The sequence below is a fragment of the Oryctolagus cuniculus genome, chromosome 12 (genome assembly GCF_051225735.1).
Source record: "Oryctolagus cuniculus isolate XC-2025 breed Fujian yellow rabbit chromosome 12, ASM5122573v1, whole genome shotgun sequence".
Taxonomy (NCBI): domain Eukaryota; kingdom Metazoa; phylum Chordata; class Mammalia; order Lagomorpha; family Leporidae; genus Oryctolagus; species Oryctolagus cuniculus.
The window spans coordinates 89,980,425-89,997,660 of record NC_142878.1 but is presented as its reverse complement, the minus strand read 5'-3'; the positions used below and the strand labels follow the sequence as shown (position 1 = coordinate 89,997,660).

Below are 17,236 nucleotides of genomic sequence, written 5' to 3'. Positions count from 1 at the left end.
AAATTAAAAAACAAACTACTAAGTACATACCACCACCCCAAATACCTTCACAGGTCAGAGAACTTAGCCTGGGCCCTTGACGTCAAGACCATGGGCTGGTTCGTGTGCTGGGACACTGGGCAGTGAACGCAGCAGGAGGCCCTGGGGAAGAGCGGGCACACACGCCCCGCCCGCCAGGAGAAGCAGCCCTCTGGGCCTCTGGACACACCTGCTTAAAGGGGGAAGAGCTCCAAGCAGGCAAGGGGGAGATGGGAGGTCCCCGGGTGCTTCTGAGGCCAGAAACCTCCTGTGCTAGGCTTCTCAGGGGGAGAGAACCAGCCGTCGTACTGTGCAAGTCGTTTTGGTTTCAGCTTACTTTCGAGTCTGGCCCCCGACACAGAACACTCAGGGTTCCTGGCTCAGTGACAGCACCCAGATGGGAGGTACCGGGAGGGGAGGCTCAGCTCCAGGGCACAGGGGGCAATGGCGGGCACAGCTGGAACTCGGAATGCGAATACAGGGTCCAGCCTTACCCACGAGACGGCCTGCTGGCCCCCGTGACTCCAGGGCTCGGTTCCCATGCCTCGCCAGTGAACCGGAACAGAAGTTACGAATGCTCTGTGCCCTCCTCACCCCCCACACACGCCTCCTTGTGTCTGTGGGGGAACAAAAGGGGAACTGCATCTTGTTCTATTTATAAGACCCCGCAGAGCCACAAAAGCCGACAACCCGGGTGCTCAGGAGGTCTGAGCAGGTGCCCAGTTGGATTTGCAAGGCCACTTCGCCTCCCCTCCATGCACCCCGCTTGTCACCGTTCCTCTTTGTGGCCGGCTGCTCTCCCGCAGCTCAGCAGCCACAGCTGGGCTGCAGAGTTTAGGGAACTCAAGCCCTGCTCCAGAATTCCAGTAAATGACCCTGGTCCGGGGTGGTGTGGACGACTTCGAAAACAAACCCGGGGAACAGGAAGCAGGAGGGGAGCGGCAGGGCCGCGCAGGCAGAGGGGGGTCACCCAGGGCCACGTGTGCTCTCTCCACGGGCCTGGCGCAGTCCACGGCTCCGGCACAATCAAAGAGAAAGAAAAGGCCGGCTTGCTGTTATTTTTAATTCCTTCCTCCACGCCTTCCAAAATTCTTGGGCAGAGGGATCCGCCCACTACAGTTTCACTCCCCTCCCAGCCAACAGCAACTCAGAGGCGTCTGCCAAAGTGGGCCAAGGGGGCAGGAACAGTCATCCCCAGAAAAAGTCTCTGCTCGTGGCCACTAAGCATCACCCAAGCTGCACCGGGCCCAGGGCCATCACCACCTGGGTTTCAGAGCCCAGTGGGGGTGCAGACATCCTCACGCCCCACCCACCCCCACTCAACTGCCCTTGCCCGCCCAGTAAGTGTCACGTTGCCTACCTCCTACACCGCGCTCCACGAAGCTCCACAGCTCACCTGCCATGTGAGGTCGCCCGGAAGTCTCTTCCAGGCTTAAACCATCCCAGCAGCGCCCGTGATATGATCTGACACATGCCCCTCCCCTAAACAGCAGAAAACGCAGCACCCCCCACCCCACACACTGGCTCATCCCCTTCTCCTCGGCCAGGGAACACGGTCCCCGGGACAGAGGGAGGACGGCGCAGGCGGATTCTTCCCTCAGGTTTTGTGCCCACTCTCAGGCCGCAATTATTAATAGCACTGGCCTTTTTCACTCTCAGGCATGTCCTGGATGGCGTGATAGATCATACGGTTACCCAAGATCCCACAGGAGGCACAGCATCAGGGGAAAACCCAGCTCCCCTCCTGATCAAGAGACCTCATGCAACTTTCCTAAGCCACCTGTGCCTTGCTTTCCTGGTCTACACACCGCCAGGACAGCATCGGTGTATTGCCTTTTCTTAAAGAGGATTTGATTGGCAAAATCAAAAGGAGGATTTAACTGGCAGCTCTTTCCTGGGGTCTATGGGGCAGAGTGCAGAGAACTGGACCCCCGAGTTCGCATCCCTGATCTGCCACTGAGCCTCCTGCTCTGTCCCTGGATAACCAGGCCCTTCCCCAGAGTGGCGGCTGGCCCACTCCGGTGTCTGGCATGCAGTCGGCCTTCGGCCCAGGCAGCACGTAGCAGGATCACCCCATGTGAAAATGCTTAGGTGATTTGCTAAAGGTCAGTACTGCTGACCAAACCATCTTCTGACTCAAATCCTCGGCCTGGGCCAAAAGCAATAGCTCACCGAAGCTTGCAGGGCAAAGCACCAGAGAGCAGGCACCCCGGATCCACGACGTCGACCAAGCTGTGTGCGTGACTGATGTTTCTCCTTCAGGTCCCTGTGAACATCCGGGCGTGAACTTGGAAGCCTTAACCGCAGCCCAGCCAGCAAGCACCTTGCAGAGTGCTTGGAACGCACGGCTGATCCAAAGAGCTAACTTCAATTCGCCTACTGTGGGAAGCAGCTCTTTTGCACACTCAGCTAATGAGGAAAGGAAACCCCGAAGAAGTGAAGTGACTCAGCCACCGTCACCCACAGTGCATGCGGGACAAGAATGTGAACCTGCTCCTGCCCGTAACACACTGCCCTCACCTCATCTTCTACAGCAGGTCCCCGGCAATGCTCTCAACTAGGGGCCAAGACACAATCCGTCCAGGGGCACAAAGCCTGGCCTTTTAAACACCTATCAACTTTGGGGGCTGGTGCTACGTTGCAGTATTTTAGGTCTCCGCCTGTAGCACGAGCATCTCACATGGGCGGCGGTTCAAGTCCCAGCTGCTCCACTTCCGACCCAGCTCCCTGCTAATGTGCCTAGCAAAGCAACAGAAGATGGCTCAGGTGCGTGAGCCCCTGCCACCCATGTTGAAGAGACGGACAGAGTTCCAAGTTCCTGGCTTCATCCTGGCCCAGCCGCTTTGGCCGTTACAGCCATTTGGGAAATTAACCAGCCGTTGAAAGATTTCTCTCTCTCTTTTCTCTCCCTCTCTATAGCTCAGCCTTTCTTTTTTTCTTTTCTTTTTTTTTTCTTTTTGACAGGCAGAGTTAGACAGTGAGAGAGACAGAGAGAAAGGTCTTCTTTCCGTTGGTTCACTCCCCAAATGGCCGCCACGGTCAGCACGCTGCGCCGATCTGAATCCAGGAGCCAGGTGCTTCTCCCGGTCTCCCATGCGGGTGCAGGGCCCAAGCACTTGGGCCATCCTCCACTGCACTCCCGGGCCACAGCAGAGAGCTGGCCTGGAAGAGGGGCAACCGGGACAGAATCCGGCGCTCAAACAAGGACTAGAACCCGGGGTGCCGGCACACAGGCGGAGGATTAGCCTAGTGAGCCGCGGCGCCGGGCCAACTCAGCCTTTCAAATAAAGAAATTTTTAAAGAAATCTATCAACTTCAATGAACAATGAGTTGATCTAAAGAGATAAAGTGGGAGGCCGGCACCACGGCTCAATAGGCTAATCCTCCACCTAGCGGTACCAGCACACCGGCTTCTAATCCCGGTCGGGGTGCCGGATTCGGTCCCGGTTGCCCCTCTTCCAGGCCAGCTCTCTGCTGTGGCCAGGGAGTGCAGTGGAGGATGGCCCAAGTGCTAGGGTCCTGCACCCCATGGGAGACCAGGAGAAGCACCTGGCTCCTGCCTTCGGATCAGCGCGGTGCCCCGGCCGCAGCACGCCGGCCGCGGCGGCCATTGGAGGGTGAACCAATGGCAAAGGAAGACCTTTCTCTTTGTCTCTCTCTCTCTCACTGTCCACTCTGCCTGTTAAAAAAAAAAAAGAGAGAGAGAGAGAGATAGAGAGAGATAAAGTGGGGCCAGCGCTGTGTAGTAGAAGGTTAAGTCTCTGCCTGCAGAGCTGGCATCCCATATGGGCGCCAGTTCCTGTCCCAGCTGCTCTTCGATCCAGCTCTCTGCTATGGCCTGGGAAAGCAGTAGAAGATGACCCAAGTCCTTGGGCCCCTGCACCCATGTGGGAGACCCAAAAGAAGCTCCTGGTTTCGGATCAGCTCAGCTCTGGCCACTGGGGTCATTTGGGGAGTCAATCAGCAGACAGAAGACCTTTCTCTCTGTCTCTCCCTCTATGTGTGAGTCTGCCTCTCGAATACATAAATACGATTCTGAAAAAGAGAGGCAGGTAAAGTCGTGCCCACTCTTTAAATAAGATGATTTGTTTGCTCTCAATCATAAAATAAAAGGCACTGACATAAAGAGCTGATTTTGCCCTCTTGAAGGAATGCCATCTGGTTTTACTAACCTAACATCACTGCACAGTCTATAGTAGGGAATTTGGGTTATTTTCACTGATGGCAGTGCAGTTGGGAATTGGAAAGTCTGGCAGAGATGATCAATAAGAAAATGAAAAACACTGACCAGGGATGGCCCAAAGGCACCATGCCAAGACCTTTGCTTGGGGAGCCCAGGCGTCTACATGGAGTCCATCGATACATCACTGAGCTCCCCCAGGAGTCCATGCCACGCCTCCCGGGCTAACCACCTGAACACTAGGCTTCAGGCCCTCCTGGCCACACAATGCGCCTTCCTGCTGGCCTGACACCAAACACACATTGTTTCCTTCTTGTTCTTGTTTTTTAAGGTTTTTTAGAAAATGTATTGGAAAAGCAAAGTTACAGAAAGAGGGAGGGAGGGAGGGAGGGTGTGAGTCTTCCACCTGCTAGTTCACGCCCCAAATGGCTGCAATGGCCAGGGCTGGGCTAGGCCAGATGGAAGCCTGGAGCCAGGAGCTTCTCCCAGATTTCCCACATGGGTGCAGGGGCCCAAGCAGCTGGGTCATCTTCTGCTGCTTTCCCAGGCCATTAGCAGGAAGCTGGGTCAGAGGCGGAACAGCTAGGACTCGAACCAGCAGCCATGTGGGATGCCGGCTTTATCTACCATGCTACAATGCCGCTGGCCCCAAAAACAGTGTTTTCAACCTGGTCCAGACATAGCCCAAAGCTGTTCTGGGGGCGGTGTCAGGAAGTGTGACTCTGGGCTGGGTAACTCGGCTGCTACTGGCCACAGGACTGGGGGAGGAAGCAGGACAGGACCCAGGTAGTGGCTTTCGCCACACCACTCTCCTGCTTTAAAGTCCTGGACGCTTACCAAGCAAAGTCCAGTGCCCAGCTCAGCTGGCCAAGGCGCCCAGGACATCCTTCCCCCGACTCCTCTCCAGCCACACCCTGGCCACCCCGACTGTCCTTCCGTCCCCAGACACCAGGCCCTTCCACGCTGTCTGCCCTGGGCTCCATGCAGCCGCCCGCCCTACCCACTCCCACACTCCTATCCACCCCACAAGGTCCTGCTCGAACGGCACCTCCTCCAGGGGAGCCTCTGGCACCCCCAGAAGATCCACTCTTGCCCTGGGCTCCCACACAACACTGGGTTCCAGGTGTCCCCAGGGCCCATGAGCAGTCCAGGGACTGCTGGCTGCAGACAGTTTTCCCACAGGCGAAGGCACATCCAGCAGTCAGCTCCCTGCTCCACTCTGCAACCCGCAGCACCTTCTCCCTCACCACCTGCATTTAATCCACTTGGCCCAAGTTCAAGGTGAGAGCCATCAGTTCCTATGGATACCTCCACCTTCCTTACAATGGGGTCTGGGGGGCTGGGCCTCGGCGGTGGCTGCACAACACAGGCCTGGCCCTACCTCCAGTGGGTCCCAGAGCAAGGGGACCTGGGAAGACCTTGCAGACCTGACATCACACCAAAGAGACAGGTTTCGGGGACATCCAGTTAGCCAGAATGTTCTCTTACCCTAGGTGGACAAACAGCTTCACAGGTCCTGAAGGCCCAGGTTTCCATTTAGAATTCTCTGGGTTTCTTTTTCTTTTAAAAAAATTTATTTATTTATTTATTTATTTGAAAGAGTTACACAGAGAGAGAAGGAGAGGTGGGGGGGAGGGTCTTTCATCCGCTGATTCACTCCCCAACTGGCCACAATGGCCGGGGCTTAGACCATCTTCTACTGCTTTCCCAGACCATAGCAGAGAGCTGGATCAGAAGTGGAGCAGCCGGGACTCGAACCAGCGCACATATGGGATGCTGGCGCTTCAAGGCGGCAGCTTTACCTGCTAGGCCACAGCGCCAGCCCCACCTTGGTTTCACAATGGCAAGTGGAGGCTCAAGAATCCGCCCTGATCTGGCTTCTCCGCATACACACGCACACACACACACACTTGCACACACACAGACGCCCTAGGCCACAAGTCCCAGTTCCGACCCATTCCCCCAGCCCCTTGCACCATCTGTGCATCCCTCAGGCCAGGGGGTCACCTGCTGTCCACAGCCTGCCCTGAGCTGCACGAGCCTGCCTGGGAACTCAGAAGCAGGCGCAAGGCCCTGGGGCAGGGACCTGAAGGAATTTTGTCTAGAAAGAGCCTGGATGGGCCTGTCCCTTGGCGTTAGACTCCCAGAGAGGAACTACCCATGTCCAGCTCACTTCGGCCTGGGAAAGGTGCTACTTCAGGGAGAGCCGGAACTGCCAAGCAACCAGGGGAGGAAAAAAAAAAAAACACACCAGCAGCGACAACAAACACCGTGCCTGGGCGGCGGGCGCTATCAGTGACACGCCTGTGACTCACAGGGTACTGCTTCAGGCTCTTCCCCTCCCCCTCCCCAGCACTGATTCATCCGAGTTTGTTTTCAGTACTATTATTTTTAGTCAGCTAAACAATGTTTAAAATGATGGTAGGGAAGGGGAGAGCAGGAGAGCAGAACCAGCTAAGAATATGAATTCTCCCGCCCCTTCTCCGTGAGCCTGCTCGGCCCCACAGCAGCAAGGCGCAGGGTCCCTGCTCCCTGGGTGGACATGCTGGGAGCAGGGCCTTCTACTACACAAACTGAGGCTCTCCGAGCGGGGCGCTGGCTCTGATGGAGGGGGAGGGGGTGGGGGTGACACAGCAGTCCACTGCAGGTGACGGCCACATCAATCAAATTTCTACCTTGAAAGGAAAAATAAGGGGCTAGCACTGTGGCATGGTGGGCTTACCGCCACTGACGACACTGGCATCCCATATGGGTGCCGGTTCAAGCCCTGGCTGCTCCACTTCCAATCCAGCCCCCTGCTAACGCACCTGGGAAACCAGCAGACGATGGCCCAAGTGCTCGCACCCCTGCACCCACATGGGAGATACAGAGGAAGCTCCTGGCTCCTGTTGTGGCCATTTGGGGAGTAAACCAGCAGATGAAGCTCTCTCTCTCTCTCTCTCTCTCTCTCTCTCTCTGTGTGTGTGTCTATAACTCTGCCTTTCTAACAAATCTTTTCAAAACACAAAAAAGCAAAGAAACAAAAACCAATTTGCCATTGAAGAAACTCAGTGTTTCTTGGTGTATCTTTGTGTCTAGTCTGGCTTTTATTTCAAAAGGGGTGGGGGGGGGGTAACTGAACATCTACTGGGTGCTGTCGGCTACAAGTGTCCATCAAGTCCTTGGTCCATCTTATCTACATAATGAGGTAGGTGGTCGCATCCCCATTTTCACAGGTAAAGAACCTGGGGCTCAGTAAGCTGAAATAAATGCACCCAATGTCCCCACACACTGGTAACTGTCAAATTCAGAAACCTTTGCCAGGCGGGGCGGGGGGAGTGTTGTGGCTCAGTGGGTTATGACACTGCTTTAAATACTTAATATTTATTTATTTATTAAATATTTAAACATCCCACATCCGAGTGCCTGGTTCAAGTCCCAGCTGTTCTGTGCAGCCGATCCAGCTTCTCCCCAGTGCACCCTGGGAGGCAGCAGGGGATAGCTCAAGTGATTGGGCATCTTCCAGTCACGTGGGTGATCCGGAAGAAGCTCCTGGCTCGTGGCTTCAGCCTGGCCCAGCCTGGCTGTTACGGGCACCGGGGGAGTGAACCAGCGGAGAAAAGATCTCTTTGTCTCTCTCTGTCACTCTGCCTTCCACATAGATGAAAATAAATAAGTGAACATAAAAAAAAAAAAAAAAAACTTCCGGCTCCCTATGCACTGTCTTCCCCAGGTAATACCTGCAGAACAGGTCTGTGCAGAGATAAACTACCACACAGGAAAAGTAACAAAAGGCGGCAGGACAGAATCTCCCCTAGCCGCAGGGAAAGCAGGCACCCCCTGAGCCTGAAGCCCAGGAGAGGAGGGGAAAGTTTATAGCAGCGAAGATTGGAAGCAAAGGAAAAATCCCATTTCCATTGTCGGTGTCTGCCTGCAACCACTTGTAACTACTCAAAAAGTCCTTGCTGGATCCAAGACGCCACAGTTGGGCTTAACCCAGAGGTGATTTTTTAAGGAAAAAATGCCTTTTGGCATTTTTGAGCTGTGACAGTGTAAAAACAGACCTTTAAAAAACACACACCCAAAATGCATTACTATTTTCAAAAGTCCAGTGTAAGAAGTAAAAAAAAAAAAAAAAAAGACAGTGACGGCTCAAAGCTACAGCTCGGCTTAGCAGCTGGTGATGCAATACTGCGCCTGCAGTGATAACTCTGGACGTTTCAAAGGAGAACGGGACGCCCTGTTTCTTCAACAATACTCAAGTCCTAAGCGCCCCACAAAGCACTCAGGAGAAAAAAACAAAACAGCGCGGGATCTAAGCAAGGAGGCTCTCGTGATACTACAAAAGAATGATTTCGGCGGAAATTCAGCGTGTCACTTCCTAGCTGGGTTTAAACGTGCACCCTCCAGGCTGCCCGACAAAGGCCCCTGCGTGCTCCGTTAAGTGCAGGCTTTCTTTATATAGATGCATGAAAATAAATAAAAGGGACGCTTCCTGGGTAAACGTTGACTTATGAGCAAACATTTTCCACAGGTATCTCCTAGTGGGCCTACCTCTTCCATTTAACCATTTTTAGGCACTTGTGGTCATTAGTTTAAGTAAACTTCCTGTTCCAAGAATAGCCAAAAATGGCAACAAAAGAAGAAAAAGTGCTCTCTGCTTCTCAAAAAACAGAACTCCAGGTCCTCACCCTGGCATTCAGCTATTTTTATTTTCCTTTGTAGTTAAAATTTCACTGATTTTGGACTCACAGGGTAAGGAAGAGGCAGCGAAGAGAGAGGGTAACGAGAATTAACGGCTGAATTCTGGTTTTAAGACAGAGAATGAGCGAGATCGACCATCCACTGGTTCACTCCTCCATTTGGCTGCAACAGCCAGAAACTCCATCTCGCTGTCCTAGGTGGGTGGCAGAGGTCCAAGCTCTTGGGCCATCTTTTCCTGTCTTCCCAGGCCCATTAGCAGAGAGCTGGACCAGAAGCGGAGCAGCTGGGACTCAAACCGGCACCCCCATGAGATGCCAGCACGCCAAGCAGTGGTTTAACCCACTGTGCTACAACGCCAGCCCCTGATGTACAGTTTCACTATTTTCATTTATGTAAATTAATTGTTACCAGGCTGATAGGGTCTTGGGACATGATTAAGCAAGATCTGTGATATGCATGCAAACAAAAGGTTCTACGATGCTTGCAGGAAAAGCCAGTTTGGAGTTAGGCCTACAGCCGAGCTTCTCTGGCCCATTCCCCTGTTGAGAACTTATGAGCCCAGAGAAGGTGAGTGACTTGCCAGGGGTCACACAGCTCTTTAGAAGCAGAGCTAGGTCCAGACTCCTGCTTCCAAAGTCACCCCCTGCAGCCTGGGGCATGAGTCATCTTTTTTGACAGCAATTAACACCACTCCACACACGTTAGCCTGGTGCAGGATTGGCTGAACTTCTGCGTTCATTACTAGGCCCCTGGTGTGTTTTCATTTTCAACGGAGTGTCTCTGCGGACACGCCGTGCCAGCGTGCCGCCGTGGCAGGCCGCGGCGCAGACAGCATGCCTGGGGCTGTAGATCTGCTATTTCCCGAACTGTGAATGAAGTCCAAACAAAGAACAATGTTATACACACACACACACACACAGAGCTGCCCTTGTCAGGAATCGATAAACTGTAGAACATGGGAGGACTGGGGTTTTTGAGCACCAAGAAAACAGCACTGACAAATCAGCTAGAGTGAACACACACAGCATGCTCGCACCTGCTACGCTCCACAGCCAGCGGACCTGAGCGACAGCCGGGCCAGGACGGCCTCTCTGCCTTGCGCACTGTTTTGTCCCTGTGACCAAGCACAGGGCTTCCGAGCTGGTGGAGGCAAGAAGGAAAGCATCGAAGTGCACTCAAAGCGTTCTCTTGGGATCTTCTCTAAAACTCAGAATAAAGTTAGAAACCAAACTCCTGTAGCATGGCTACTTCCAACTGTTGAGCCTGAGCTTGGGGGACTGAAGGCTCCACGGCCATTGGTATCTACAAAAGGCTGGCAGCCGTCCCGGGCCCCCGCACGCCGGCAGGCTGCCTTCAACAGCAGCTTCTGGAGGCCTCTCCACTGCGGATTTCAGGAATGGAGGAGAGGGGGCAGCCTTTCGGTTTTGCTTTGTCTGGGTCAACACAACCGGGGAGACGCGGAGACAAGGTACCAGGGCTCCTCCTGGGCCTGGCGGGTTGAAAAAGCGGTTTTCCCACTGCACAGAGAACTCAGCTGGGCTCACAGGAGACAAGGCGGGGGGGGGGGGGGGGGGGCGCCATGCGTGAAGACGGCAGAAGGCCAAGGTCATGGGAACAAAGTCCAGTTTCCTAGTAAAGTGAGCCGAGCTCGGTTCTGTTTGTTTCACAAAGGAGCACACGCAGAAGAATGGCTGTATTGAGCATCAAACAGCATTAAAATCTCCTAATAAATTAACGAGTGAAAATTAACGGTCGCTCAGTCCATTAAATCGTGTTAATGTTATTTCCATTATAATAATGCAGCCATCACAAGTTTGCATTGGTAAACCAATATTTATTTTTAAAACGTTTATTTTAATTGGATTCCTGATGGGATAAGCTTGAACTGAATTATCTAGATTTCATCAACTTTTTACATTTCTCATCAGAACAAAATGACTGTTCTATTCACTGGCTTGTCTTTCTGTTATTGAAATTCCTGTTGAAAACTTTCTCTCCTTGCAAAGACTTTTAAAATACTAGGAGCTCTTACGTCCATTCAGAAACTCAGGCTTAGAAAGATTTATTTTTAGCAAGCGCTAACTGAAGCAAGAAAAGGCAAGGTTCCTACTGAAACTCTGAAATTCTAAGCAACCCCAAGCATCCACAGGTCGCCCACTTGTTCACCACCCCGCCTGTCACAGCCCAGGCTAAGAGAGCTAAACTTCCTGTTTCCACGGGGAACCTGAATTTCAGGTTTGTGGTACTAAACTACTTTTAACTTCAAAGAGAAAATGCTTCCCAGCGGAGTCAACTACGGCACCCAGGTGAGAGTTACAGGTAACATACAGGGCACTTGGCTAAGCACAGAGCAGGCCGAAAAGTCCCCATCATCACGATGCATTCCAGAAACCTCCTTGGGATCCCAACTCCTGTTCCCTTCTTGGTTATCTGCCACACACCGACTCATCTCCCCTGTCCGCCTCTTCCCACAGCGACTGCCCCTGTACTGACGGGCAGAGTGTGCGTCCCCTGCTACGCACCATGCTGTGTGTCCCTGGGCAGGTCTGTCACCCACTCTGAGCACAGCCGCCCGGCCTGGGTCACGGTCACCACTAAGGAACTCAACAGCGACTGGATGGCGCAGACAGAGGCAACTGTCATTATTTTATTTCCTAACACGGTGAAAACAAAATTCTACAATATTTAAAAGATATCACAGTCCTCCCTCCCTGCCCCCCAAAAATCACTTTATATTAGACCTCTTATTTCTTCTGATTGGCTGGGTATAAGGAAGAAACAGTAGTTAAAAACTCAAATAAGAGGGTATTAGTTCTCAGAAAACAGAATTAAAAGGTTTTTGGTGTAAAACATTCTGATTTTTTTTTCCAGAATGTGCATTTTCTTTTTTAAAGATTTTTTTTAATTTAGTTGAAAGGCAAAGTGACAGAGACAGGGAGAGAGAGCTCTTCCAACCGCTACCAATGGCTACATCGGCCAAAGCTGGGCCAGGTCACAGCCAGGAGGAGCCCGGAATTCCATCTTGGGCCTCTCACATGGATAGCAGAGGCCCAACCACTTAGGCAGTCACCCACTGATTTCCCAGGTGCCTTCGTAGGAAGCTGGAGAGGAAGTGGAGCCGCTGGGACTCACACCATCGTTCCAACATGGGGTGCAGGTGTCACAGCAGTGGCTTAACCCGCTGCACGGCCACGCCGGCCCCCGGAACCCGGCTTTCCCAGGAACGTCCCAGGCCCCCCGTAACGTCCCGCTCATGCGTCCCTAACTGGAGCAGCGCCTCTGCACACACAGGGACCTTCCCCTGTTGAGCTCCTCATTCCCACCCCACCCCCAACCCCCCCCACCCCCACCCCCGCCTGCACTGACTTGGGAGGAGCCCAGTAAACATCATTGAATCAACAAAATCCAACCCTGCAGCCAATCAGACCGGCACCCAGAAGCAACACGCACGGGCCCCAGTGTTCACCTGGATGCCAGCTGCAAGCTCCCTGCTTCCCAAGGTCAAGGACATGTCAACCCACTCCCGGGTTCTGCCACAGCTCTGTGTCAGCCCCTCCCTCATCAGCAACCCCCTGTCATGCAGGGCCTTCTTTTTTTTTTTTTTTTTAAGGATTTTTGTAGAAATGTATTTATTTGAGAGGCAGAGCTACATAGAGAGAGAGGGAGAGACAGAAAGGTCTTCCATCCACTGGCTCACCCCCCAAAATGACCAAAATGGCCAGAATTGGGCTGATCCGAAACCAGGAGCCAGGAGCTTCTTCCAGGTCTCCCATGTGGTGTAGGGGCCCAAGAACTTGGGCCATCTTCTGCTGCTTTCCCAGGCCATAGCAGAGAGCTGGATCAGAAGTGGAGCAGCCTGGACTTGAACCAGCGCCCATATGGGAAGCTGGCACTGCAGGCAACAGCTTTACTCGCTACGCCACAGCACCGGCCCCGGAGCCCTCTTCTTCCCAAGCCCTGTGTAACACACGCTCCTGTCATAAAGGCTAACAGATCAAGAGGAGAATGGAGCCCCCCAGCCCCCAGCCCAGCAGGCAGGAGGGGACTTGCTTGCAAAGGCCACCCCCAGAAAGATGGTCCAAGCAGCAGCAACTGCAGTAGGGGACAAGAGAAGCGAAGACAGAAGGACAGGAGAAGGGACGCTCCTGGGGCTTGTAACTGTGTCGTGCCCAGGGCCCGAGAAAGGAGCGTTGAAGATGAGGACCTTTCTCCTTTCTGCAAGGTGGACAAAGTCCAGGGAGAGAGGAGGAGGCAGCTTTTCCCAGAGGTCAGGTGCACAGCGAGGGAAGAGGGGCTGTGTGTCAGACCCAGTGCCGGTTCCTTTCTCCCCCTTCCCTGGAACTTGGTGCTGCGACACAAGAAAGCCCAAATTCCCTTCCAAACAAGCAAAGCCCTCAGCCTGGCCCAGCTCCCCTAAAACGGGCCACGGCACAGATCCCAGCAGGGCCAGCACAGACGTCCCAGTCCATCAGAAAAGGCAGCGCTGAGTGTGCTTGGCTCCTTGCTCCTCTCTCTCCGTGGCAATGCTTGCACTCCACGCTACAAAAGGAGAGGAAGGCACCAGGTGCGGAGTGGGGTGCAGTGAGCGGCCTCAGCCCCGCCCACCCTGCCGGACCTCCGAGCATCCTGACAGCCCCTTCCTGGATGTACTGGAGTTCAGCGTTTGCTGCTTCCGCTTCTACATCCTGGGTATCGCTAAGCCCATCTCACTCCGGCTCGCCTGATCACCGAAACAGGTGGGAGCTGGCCCCACGGAGGAACAAGCACCCAGCCTGCACGTCTCTCGCACGCAGCTGTAATTGCCAAATGCTGCCAGGGCTGCCCCCAGTTACGGATCAGCCAAGACACGCCCGGCATGATCCCCTCAGACGGGGGTGCTCCTTAAACTGCAGACTCCAGTGTGTCCAGGCACCCCGGGGCCCCGCCCCCCAGCACAGCAGGAATAACTAAGTTCAACCCGTTCCTTTGTCTCCTTCCCAAAGCCCCAGTCCTGAGTGACTGGTGCAGAGACCACAGGCACTGTGACAAGCTCCGCAGGGCTTAGCAGACACCCGGCTCTCACGCGCGAGAGGGCCTCCCCGGACGTGGCCTTTAGCTTTCCGCCCAGGACCAAAACAGCAGCTGCTGTTGCCAAGAGAGGCAAGGTGACCTGGAGGCGTGGGCACCACGTCCAGGGATGGGAATCCATTTTGTCTGGATCTCCCCGAGCAACTGGGCAAAGATGCAAAATAAACCGCGTCAGCCTTCGGTCTTCTCCAGGCAGGCAGGAGACACTCAGGAGCTAACCAGGGGGGCCAGCGAGCCAGACCTGGCTAAGGCGGCCAACAAGATCCCAGGACTCTTAAAGGCAGGCCCTTGTCCTGCCCCGCGCAAAGCAAACTCCTACCAAGAGACAGGCAAACAAGGCCTACAGGTGGAAGCCAACCTCCCACCGCCCACCCCAGCTGACACAGCTCCAGCCTTGGGCCGAGCCTTGGGCCGAGCGAGCCTCAGCCTTCCAAGTGCTCAGCAGCACAGGGCGGCAGAAGGCGCAGCCCCTGGATCAAGCCTGCCCACCTCCCTGCTCCAGTGTTCTCCGCTTGGAAAATGAGATCATCTCCAGCCCGGCTGCCTTATCTGTTTTCCAGGCATGGGTCTCTTTCTTCGAGGACCTCGTAAAACCACGTGAAAGTGCTTTGTAAACTGTAGAACACTTTGCACAGCTGCCTGTTTTATAACCCATCCCACCCCCACCCCACTGCCCATTTCCACGAATAAATTAAGCCTGTGTGTCCTCCACCCACCCAGGCAAACATGGAGCAGGAGAGAAGCACCCCCCCAAGACCCCCATTCTACCGGTGGGGCCCCCACCAAAGGGATAAAAAAGAATTAAAAACCAGAGGCGGGCCCAAAACCCAAGTTTCTCTGCCCATCCCATTACACCACCTCCTCTGAAGTCCACTCTGGCTCCCGACCCCCGGCCCACAGTGCCTTCCCCACAAAGCACACCGCCTCTCTTGACTGGATCCACCCATTTTAGGGGAAAGAAAAAAAAAAAGCACAACTCACTACTTCTTAAGTCAGCCCTGCCACCATGCCCAGCATTTATTTGCAGGGGAGGCCTGCCCTGCGTTCCTGCGGACAGATGTTGCTTTGTGCCTGCCTCACACAGCTGGCAGCCCTTGCACAGCTGCCCCAAGCAGGTGGCCAAGGACAGAGGAGTCCACCCGTGCCCAGAAGCGAGGCTGACAGTCCCTGCGGGGCCATTCCTCATTCCTCTGCAGCCCGGGACCCCCCAGGCTGCGGCGTCCCCACCACCCGCGCCCGCCCCACTTGGGTCAGAACCGGACTCCAAATAGGGCTGAGAAGCAGAGACGCAGGGCCAAGCCCTCCCCCCCCCCCATCTTCCCACCCCGATCTCCAAGCAGGCGCGGCTGAGCGCTGGAAGGCCCCGGGGTGTCAGAAGTCACTGACCCTTCCATCAGCCATCTGTGAGCGCCCGCCAGCCTCGGCTCGCGCCGGGCAAGGATAAAGGCGGTCCCGACAGATGGCAAAGCGCTTTGAGAGTGAGGGCTCCACAGGAATGCGAAGGCGGACGCGAGGCCCACTCCGGGGCGGCTGTGTCTGCGCGGCTCCAGCCCCCCTCTCCGTTCTGCACCGATCTGCAGCGTCTCAGACCACAATGGAGGGCAAAGGTGCGGGCAGGGCGGCGGGCTCACGGAGAAGACCCCGTGGCCTTGCCACTCGCACCTCCCGTTTCGAAGAAGTCAGAGCCCTGCGCAGCAACTCCAGGGCGTGCGCGCACAGCGGGGCGGGAGGCTGGCACAACCCAGTCTAAAAATACTCGATACAAATGCTAATCCCAAAGGCAAAGAAAGAGCGAAGAAGGCATCTGTCCATCACGCGGCTAGGGCTCCGCACCCACCGCCCCAGCTGTACCGACTGCATTCCTGCAGAGGCGGAAAGACGCGAGGGGACCCGGCCGCCGCGGAGAATGGCAGCTACACCTCCGCGAGCGCGGGCCGCGGGGGCGGGAGGCGGCGGCGGCGGGGGAGGGGCTCCCGCCCGCGGAGCCGAACAAAGCGGGCCTCAACTTGGACTCGGTAGCTCCCCGGGCTGGGGGCGGCCGATCCCAGCAACACCACCACCACCACCAGCGCCCGCCCCCGCCCCAAACCCGCCGCACCCCCATCCCGGAGGTGGAAAGCGAAGGTGCGGTCTGGAAGCCAGAGTGCCGCGTGGAAGCCTCGCGCTCCCAGAAGGAGGTTTTGTTTGGGGTCTCCCTCCCCCACCCCCCGGCCAGGCTCCCGCTGCCCCGCGCACGCCCGCGGGTCCCGGCTCTCCACCCGCGCCGCGCCAAGGGGGCTGGGCCGGCGCAACCCCGGGCCCCCACCTGGGGATGGTGATGCACTTGGTGTTGACGTTCTGCGTGGTGATGGCCTTCTCCAGCTCGTCCAGCTGCCCCGTCTTCTTGAGCTTCTTAACCAGGCTCTTGACCGCCTTCTCACACCACTTCTCCTCCTGCCCGTTCTGCTCGCCCTTCTTCCAGCCCAGCAGGCGCTTCACGATCGGCGGGGTGAAGGGCAGGATGGACGACATGGCTGGGGAGGGCGCGCGGGCGGCGAGGGGGCGCCCCCGGCGGGGCTGGGCGCGGCGGGGCGCCGGGGGCGCAAGAAGGGAGCTCGGCTCGGGCCGGCCGCGGCCGCCCCAAACTTCGCCTCAACTCCGGGCGAACTTGCCCCGTGCGCAGGGCCGGGCCGCGGCGCTGCAGCCTGCGGGGCTCGGCGCGCGGCCCTGCGCGCGAGCGAACGGCTCCCACGGGGCGGAGAAGGGCGGCCGGCGGGCGAGCGGGCGGGCGGGCGGCGGCGCTGGGTCGGGAAGGCCCCGAGCGTGGGGCGGAGGCAGCGGCCGCGAGGCTCGGAGTGGCAGCACAAAGTTTGGGTTTCCGCACGGGGTAGCTGTTTGGGTGCCGCCTCCGGGAAGGAAAGTCCAGCCCCCAGCCAAACTTTGCTCGCCTCGCTCGCTTTGATGCGCAGATCCCTCCGCCTCTGCGGCCTCGCCTCCCCGCTTCCCTCCTCCTCCTCCTCCCGGCGCGCTCGTTCGCTCGCGGGGCCGGCCCGGGGCGTGCGCGGCGCTCCCGCTCCCGCCCGCTCCCAGTCTATGTTTCATGCAAATCCGCGTGCAGCCTCCCGGCCTAGCGCTGTCACCGCCCCCTCGCCGCCCGGGCTCCCCGCCTCCTCCCCCGGGCGCCCTGCCCGCCCCTGCTCCGCCGAGGCCGCCCGGCCTTCCCCCGCCCCGCGCCGAGCGCGCCCACGTGGGCGACCGGGGGCGGCGACGGGCCCGGCTGGAGCGCGCCGTACCCCGCGCGGCCGCGGC

The 17,236-nt window shown here is 56.4% G+C and overlaps 1 protein-coding gene across 8 annotated transcripts in view; it reads right to left on the bottom strand.

Annotated features, from left to right (window-relative positions):
* The window catches only part of SMAD3 (SMAD family member 3), a 112,556-nt gene extending 95,530 nt beyond the window's left edge, over positions 1-17,026 (bottom strand). Inside the window, exon 1 of one of the 8 annotated variants that reach the window (XM_051821816.3) lies at positions 16,254-17,026. In XM_051821816.3, the coding sequence (XP_051677776.1) occupies positions 16,254-16,459 (206 nt within the window). In that variant the 5' untranslated portion in view covers positions 16,460-17,026. Of the gene's footprint in view, positions 1-45; positions 198-1,378; positions 1,594-2,190; positions 2,413-2,538; positions 2,746-15,334; positions 15,697-15,799; positions 15,876-16,253 lie in introns of those variants that run through there. The other 7 variants (XM_070054404.2, XM_070054402.2, XM_089309486.1 and 4 more) reach the window with 7 other exon arrangements.
* Between the last annotated feature and the right edge of the window lie 210 nt (positions 17,027-17,236).